The 8,561-nt window shown below is 37.5% G+C and overlaps 1 protein-coding gene across 5 annotated transcripts in view; it reads left to right on the forward strand.

The window, feature by feature from the left end:
* The window catches only part of ZDHHC20 (zinc finger DHHC-type palmitoyltransferase 20), an 86,949-nt gene extending 80,668 nt beyond the window's left edge, over positions 1–6,281 (forward strand). For 2 of the 5 annotated variants that reach the window (XM_055245336.2, XM_055245340.2), the window contains 2 exons: positions 589–666; positions 2,207–6,281. In XM_055245336.2, coding sequence (XP_055101311.1) covers positions 589–626 — 38 coding nt within the window. In that variant the 3' untranslated portion in view covers positions 627–666; positions 2,207–6,281. Of the gene's footprint in view, positions 1–588; positions 667–2,206 lie in introns of those variants that run through there. The other 3 variants (XM_063619029.1, XM_063619030.1, XR_008651471.2) reach the window with 2 other exon arrangements.
* Positions 6,282–8,561: the final 2,280 nt, after the last annotated feature.

Genomic DNA, 8,561 nt, shown 5'->3' on the forward strand with positions numbered 1-8,561 from the left:
TGGATGACAGAGCAAGACCCTGTCTCAAAGAAAAAAGGAAAAAGAAAAATGATTCCGGACATTTAGCTCCATTTATACTAACTCTAGCAAATACCCTGAATGCCCTTAAAGACCTACTGTTAGAATTTCTGAGGTGTTTTTGTTGTTGTCTTGACTTTTAGCAGCATTTAAAACATTCTCTTAAATGAATATCTTTAGGGTCTTCATTAGGATCATTACACCTTTTGTATAAGGTCAAGGAAAAATTGCCAAGTTTAAGGCCAGCCTAGGCAATACTATTGAGGCCCATCTCTAAAAAATAAAGATCTAGGGAAAAGTTCATTTTGTGAACTTCTTAATTATTGCTGTTTAACATCCTTAAAGCCAATAGGTATTTCCACAAGATAAACATAAAATCAAACTTTTGACTGCTAATGTTAGCTCTTTACTTACTTCTAGGTTCTATAAGAAGACAAATGGTTGACACCATAAGCCTATTTTGTATTTACATGATAGTCATTTTTGCTGTCATTTTACCATTTAGCCAGACACTTAATACTTCTTTTTTTTTTTTTTTTTGTCATGTCATATATAATTATGTGCTTACAGGGACAAATAACCATGTAACAGTGGCAATAGAAAATTGAGTACCACTTGTTCATAACTAACCATTTGAATAAGAGCAAGGTAAGGCAGTATAAAGGTAATCCTTGAATAAATGCAGCTTATTTGCGTATTTCATAATCTTTAAACAATTTGCAGTTCTATTTTTTTAGTCTTTTTAATTATATCAGCAAAATTAGGCAGTACAGGAAAGACTAGAATGTAAGATCTGCCCAAATCTCATTTTCCTTATTCCTTATAGCACAATCTTAGTAATTATTTGTTGGTAAATTAATGAAGAAACTAATAAAAATAGTTTAGGACTAGTATGTGGACCACTGGCCTTTTCAGTAAGCAGTACCTTATTAATTAAAGAAAAAAAGGTGGCCAGGCAAGGTGGCTCACACCTCTAATTCCAGCACTTTGGGAGGTCAAGGTGGGAGGATCACTTAAGTCCAGGAGTGAGAGAGCAGCCTGGGTCAGATACTTAAATTAGTATAGTGAGACCTCATCTCGACAAAAAATAAAAAATTAGCCAGGTTTGTGTTGATGCACACCTATATAGTCCCAGTTACTTGGGAGGCTGAAGTGGGAGGATCAGTTGAGCCCAGGAGGTCAAGGCTGCAGTGAGCCAAGATGGCACCACTGCACTCCAGCCTGGGTAACAGAGCAAGGCCCTGTCTCAAAAAAAGAAAAAAAGGTGACTTTTGTCCACTATTGAGGAAATTCGACCCACAGAAAAATGACCAAAATTAAAGGCTCTAGAAAAGAAATAAGAGGTTTATTTATGTTATATGGTTTGTAAAAGACACAGCAAGAGAAAATTGCTAAGTAGTAAATTACCAAAAACATGGAGCTTATCACATTTATCATCCTGTTCCTGTATAACAGGAGTTTGTTTTTCTAAAGGCATCTTATCTGGAGTGTCAGCTAGAGGAGCATCTGTTTCCTCACTTGTGGGCTTGTCCTCAGCAGTGAGGTCCTTGCAGAGGACCTTGAGCCTGCGTGCAGGGCTGCAGCCAGAGCCTAAGACCCAGGACAGAGTCAGATCACAGGCACTAGGGGTGGAGGTCACATCGGGCAGAGTGGGCTGCAGTCAGAAGAGGAGCTGTACGTCCCGCATACGGTGATCGTAAGCCAGGTCCATGCCACCAAGAGCTGGAGCTGTGGAGTAGTACTTGGTCCCCAGACAAGCCCTCAGTCCGAGGTCTTCATTTCTTCTTAATGTGGGCGGAATAATTGCTGATGCTTGTGGTTGTTGAGAATCCTCAGCTGCAGTTCCTTTAACAGTTGCTGTGGGAAGTTTTCTACATCTTGCACCAATCTTAGGACAGGTGTAGGTGGACCAGATGTCTTCTCAAATGATGTCTAAGTTAGCAGTCTGGGAGTACTGTAAGATTCTCCCTTTTAAAATACTCTTTTGATTGCTTCTGGGGAAGACAGTAATACCCGCTCATTTACTGCTACAAAAATCTTTATTATTATAATATTAGTAGTGTTAAGGAATTCATTTTCCATCTTGTTTTATTAGTAGCTTTGTACCTTAGCCCACAGAACCATTTAGTAAATATTTGCAGAAATAAAAAATCAAGTTTTAACCAATAATTTGTTTCTTTTTTTGTAGGTGTATGAAAACATTATAGACTGATATTTTCAATTTTCATTTGCAAGAAAATGATCAATGGAATGAAATAATTGAAGTATAACAGAAGATATATTTTTTAAAACAGAAAGCCTTTGTACAGTTCCTGGGATTCACAGAAGCATTACTCCAGAGCAGAACGATGCCTTAATCTTAAGTGTCCATTTGTGCAGCATTGACTTAGAGCTACAAAAGTGACTTAATGTTATTCTGGAAATAATACTTACCTGTTATGAGATGCTATAATATGAGCTGTCATCACATTTTAACATGCATATGTATTTTTTGATACCTGAATTACATTATTAGATTAAGTATCCATATACATTTTCACTCCAAAAACACAAGCTTAAAAACTTGAAAGTAAAGTACATCTAGGGCAAATGGTGGCTGAAAGTGAATAATATTCAAATTACTGTTGCTTGTACTGTATAAGGAAAACTGCTTTTTTAAATTGGGTATTTGCTAATTTATAATTACTATTTTATACTTTTCAACATTTTTAATAACTTTTTTTATTGTTGGCTATAACAGAAGGATTCAGATATCTAAATATCATTTAGAACATAGAACACATTGGTCTAATTCAGCGAAAGCTTAGTTATAAGCATTAATACAACCATGTAGTAGAGCAAGTGCCCAAGGCTTAAAGGGAACTTGGCAGTATAAGAAATATTTTGGGTTCTCTCTGCTATTTTACAACTTTTTTTGTTGAACTTTCAGGGGTATGTACATGGGCAGAGAAACACAAAGGTACATGTGCTGGAGAAATACTGGACACAGTAGGAAGAAGTATAGGTGTCCAGAAGAAAAGCTAAGAGGAATATTGTAATTTGTTAAAAAAAAAAAAAAAGTTTTGAGTTTTAACAGCAGTTAGAATAAAGCATGCTGTTGACTTGACTTTCAAATTTCAGTGTAGGTAATGACTAAAAATTACTTTGAAACTTTTTACAGTAATACTGTAACAGCTTAAACAGTGATTTAAAATGCAATTCAAACTAGGCAAAAAAAACTTTAGAGTAAGTTTTCCTCCTGGCTGTCAGTTGGAAATTCTAACCTGAGTGGTCATTTTACATTCCCAGTCTCTGAGAAGTGGATTCTACTCTTAGATGCACAATCTTAAGTCTGACTTCCTAACAGCAACCCCTTTATGACTAGACACATTTCTCCTTTTTCCTTTTAAAATCTAAGCGACAGCAGTTGTTGCATTAACTCCAAAGAAAAGTACAGAATAAACAATGTAGAAATGTTACTCCTCATTTACACCTTTTAGTCAGGCACACACACCCCCCAAAATAATTGATTACTTCCAGTGAGTGGGTGGAGATGAATCTCAGCAGCATCTGTGAGTACTACAGGTTAGAGTTTCCTGTCTGTAAAATGGGACTGCAGGGGAGGGGGTGTTGTGAATGAGTTGGACTGGATGACTTCTAACATTCTGCGATGCCTAATTTTGCAAAATCACTTTTCATTCACCCAGTAAATTTTTTTCTTCTTTTTTCCACAGAGTCTTGCAGGAGTGCAGTGGCGGGATCTTGGCTCGCTGCAACCTCTGCCTCCCCAGTTCAGTAGAGTCTCCTGCCTCAGCCTTCCAAGTAGCTGGGATTACAGGCTCATGCCACCATGCCCGGCTAATTTTTACATTTTTAGAAGAGACAAGGTTTCACCATGTTGACCAGGCTGATCACGATCTCCTGACCTCAAATAATCCACTCACCTCAGCTTCCCAAAGTGCTGGGATTACAGGCGTGAGCCACCATGCCCTGCCCCAGTAAATTTTTTTGAGTACCTTCTGTATGCTAAATAATACACTAGGAATAGCTCTATCATTTCCTAGTACAGCATAAATTTTATGGTTGCTACTGTAGGTTTATAATTTGTTGTTTATAATTTGGTCTAATTTCCATCAGCCATACTAATAATTGATTTTAAAAGGAGGCAACTTTTTTTCTTTTTGAACCAAAGGAATGAGTTAGCTTTGAAAACATAATTTGGGATATTATAGTATGGATTCTTCTACCTTTGTTTCGACTCCTTAATAATCTTGATTATAGCAAACTAGAATGAGAGTTAAGAGATACCAATTATTGCCGGGCGTGTTGGCTCATGCCTGTAATCCCAGCACTTTGGGAGGCCGAGGCTGGCGGATCACCTGGTGGATCACCTGAGGTCAGGGGTTCGAGATTAGCCTGGTCAAAATGGCAAAACCCTGTCTCCACTAAAAATACAAAAAAAACAAAACAAAACTGTCCAGGCATGGTGGCACACGCCTGTAGTCCCAGCTGCTCGGGAGGTGGAGGCAGGAGAATCACTTGAACCCAGGAGGTGGAGGTTGCAGTGAGCCGAGATCGTGCCACACCTGGGTGACAATAGTGAAACTCCATCTCAAAAAAAAAAAATATATATATATATATCAATTACCAACTAAAAACATAACTTCAGTTTGGCAGTTTGCATATTATAAAGAGAGAAATGTTAAAACATACTTGACTACTTTCAGAAATGTTCTCCTGGTACTTTTTGTATTTCTACATTCAGATAAAAAGATTTGCATGCACCTGGCTAACACCAAGGAAACTTTATTTTTTTCTTCACTATTATGCACTTTCATGGTGTAGTCTTTCTCAATTCTTTTAATTTTTGTTATTTAGCATCTTTAAATAGCACAGCAAACATCTTTTCAGAAATTTTCAGTTAAAGCCTTTGAATTACTTATCTTTGATTTAATTTACAGCCAGCATTTTGCCACATTCTAAATAATATTTAGCTGAACTGATTCATGTGTATTAATGACCATTCTAGCAAAGGCCAACAAGTGGTGTGGGAATCAGGGAAAGGCTGCCTCTTTGGTATCTCAACTGGTATTGATTATTGCTATCAACTATTTGGGGAGAAAAAATCAAAATGAAGCCCTGTCAAATTTTAGAAGTACTATCTTTGGTCCTTCAAACACTTGACTTTTGTGATGACACCTTAAGAAAAATAAAGTTGAAGTTCAGGTCTTGCCATTGCCATTAAAAACAAATTAGGAGACTTGGTTTACCTGGGAACAAATTTACTTGAATATTCAGTACCTGAAACTATGCCAAACCAAAGAGCAGCTGCAGTACACTAGTTATTGTAAATGAACAAGTTTACAAAGTTTATTTTCATCTATACGTAAGGATGATTTTTTAAAAACTTTTTACATATTAGTGGTTATGATCCAATGTGTCATGAGTGAATTTAACTGTAAGGTGGTTTAAATCAAATATGCAATGTTTACTTGAATTGTATTTCTATTAGCAGATTTTGACTATGTTTACAGGACTGTTTAAGGATTATCAGGCATGTGAGATCTCCTTTTAGTTATCTTTAAAGTAGATGTATATTAAGGGCTTAGATTTAGGATCTACATATTCTGGGCATTGAATAGGCAGTAACTTACAAATAAGTTTTGCTTACCTTTTGTTCTAGGGACTAGCACTGCTATCAATGGAAAGTATTTTTAACCTGTTATTAAGAAAGTCAAATTTTTACATTTCAGCCAAAATAAAGACTGTATCTAATAATCTGTTAGAAACAGATAATACATGTCTGAAATCCATATGTTTCATATAATCTAAACTGTATTTTCCAATTTAAATTAAAAATGTAATATAGATTCAGAAAGGTTCATATTTTTCTAATGACTTCTATATTATTTTGTTAGGTTGCATAAAGAAGCAAGGAATTGTATTAAAACATGAAGAAAGCTATTAGGTATATTTGTACACGACTGCAAATGAGTCTATGCCCGTTTAAAAGAAAAGAAGGACACTATTTTAAAGTGAGCTTTAATATGCTTTTATATAAACAAATTTGAAGTACAGTTTAATTTGGTTGTGTTTACCTAACAGTACCATAAGCCTTGTATTTGTTCTTATTTGTATAATCCTAGCCTGTGACTTAATGTTGACGCTTTGCTTTGTCTTTTGGCTGGCCTAACCTACATTGACATGTACACAGAACATTTTAAAACTTTTTTTTTCAAAAGTCGTAATGAATTACTTTATTAATAAACAAATAAAGTCTTGTATTTGAAGTGTTTTCTTTGTTATAAAGTGGTATTTACCAAATGAGAGAATAACTATTATTTTTATCAACTTGAAAATCTGGTAAAATAGTGCTTAGAGAAAGAGATTGGCTAATAGTTTGGGGAAACCACGTTTAAGATAGGTAATATTTTAGTGCAACAAAATTGTTTACTTAGGTTTATTCAAAACCTAAAGAGTTTAACTTAGTTTTTTACTGAACATAATTTCAGAAGTCATTTAGGATCTTGAGAACCTTCAGATCACTGTAAGTTGTTGAATTGTGATTGTTAAAATGCTGAATAATTAATAGATTTTATTATGTAGAATTATTTTATGGCATCTGTGTTCCAGTGCCCTTCCAAAGAGGCCAAGTTTATTATTAAAGCCATTTAAAGATTTCCTGTAGCTATATTTATAAAAATTGAAGTATCTCCATGAGAAAGGAAAGATCTTGAAGACAGGTAAAAATATCAAATTGCAGGTCAGATGTGGTGGCTTATGCCTGTACTTCCAGCACTTTGGGAGGCCGAGGTGGGTGGATCACTTGAAGTCAGGAGTTCGAGACCAGCCTGGCCAACATGGTGAAATCCTGTCTCTACTAAAAGTATAAAAATTAGCCGGGTGTGTTGGTGGGTGCCTGTGATCCCAGCTACTTGGGAGGCTGAGGCAGGAGAATCACTTGAACCCAGGAGGCAGAGGTTGCAGTGACCCGAGATTGTGCCACTGTACTCCGGCCTGGGTGACAGACCAAGATTCTGTCTCAAAAAAAAAAAAAAGCCAAATTGCTGAAATCTGCAATCTGCATATAATATGATCCCACTTAAGAGTTTTACAGTGTCCATGCTGTGTACCTGTGTGTTCAAACTCAGCCTATTAATTGAGCGCCTACTCCAGGGGGTGGGTAGTGGAAATAGAGCCACAGGCATCCTGCCTTTGCAGGCAGTGGCCCTGTGTGGGGTACAGGCATACACGTACAACACCCCTCTGGGTGTTAATTGGTAGAGGGAGCGAGAAATGATGGCTTGTGGTTTGTCTCGTTCAGCCACCGGAAGCGACAACCCTCTATTTAGAAGATTTACCAACTATGATCCTGTGCATATAACGAGGACCAGCTGCTGTAAGTTTTTACCGCAACCTTCTAAAATAAATTTGAATTATTTGCGACATGTGGCCTCTCTAGATGTGGAGAGGTTGTCAACGATGCTAAAAGCAAAATGAGAAAAACTTGTTTTCCAACCGTTTTGTTAAGATTCACTGGAAAGGAACATTGCCTTCTGGAAATTACTTATGGGAATGCAATTTTTACAGCATTTCTTGGACTCATGCCCTCGTCTGTTTCATGGGTTGAAGGAAGGGCAGAAGGCAGTGAAGGAGGGGAAGGGTTCCCGCCAGAATGTGCATTTAGAGGCATTGATCCACAGGCGTGCTATTACTCAGCACTCCTGTGGATGCAATGATAAACTTCACTCAGCACTCCTGTGGATACAATGTTCAACTTAGGTCCTTCATTCAAATGCCTGTATCTAGCTTTTCTACATGTTTAGATGTGCTCACCACATATTAAAAATAGATGTGAAGTAGTGTTAATATTTTCAATACAGTCATCTCTTGGTATCCATGGGGATACTGAGGTCTGCTTGAGCATCCTCGGATTTTGATATCCGTGGGGATTGGTCTAGGACCTCCCACAGATACCAAAATCCACAGATGCTCAAGTCCCTGATACAAAATGGCCTAGTATCAGGCACAGTGGCTCACGCCTGTAACCCCAACACTTTTGGAGGCCGAGACAGGTGAATCACTTGAGCTCAGGAGTTCAAGATCAGCCTGGGCAACATGGTGAAACCCTGCCTCTACAAAAAACAAACAAAAAAAATTAGCCAGGCGTGGTGGTGGACGCCTGTAGTCCCAACCATTTGGAAGGCTGAGATGGGAGGATGGATTGAACCCGGGAGGCTGAGGCTGCAGTGAGCGGTGATGGAGTCACTGCACTCCAGCCTGGGTAACAGAGCAAGATCCTGTAAATAAATAAAACGGCCTAGTATTTGCATGTAACCTATGCATATCCTCCCATATACTTCAAATAACCTCTAGATTACTTATAGTGCCTAATATAGTGTAAATGCTATTAATACATATAGGAGTTGTATTTTTATTTATTATTATTATTTTTGAGACGGAGTTTCGCTCTTGTTGCCCAGGCTGGAGTGCAATGGCATAATCTTGGCTCACCGCAACCTGTGCCTCCCAAGTTCAAGCAATTCTCCTGCCTCAGCCTCCCA

The sequence above is a fragment of the Symphalangus syndactylus genome, chromosome 15, assembly GCF_028878055.3.
Source record: "Symphalangus syndactylus isolate Jambi chromosome 15, NHGRI_mSymSyn1-v2.1_pri, whole genome shotgun sequence".
NCBI lineage: Eukaryota > Metazoa > Chordata > Mammalia > Primates > Hylobatidae > Symphalangus > Symphalangus syndactylus.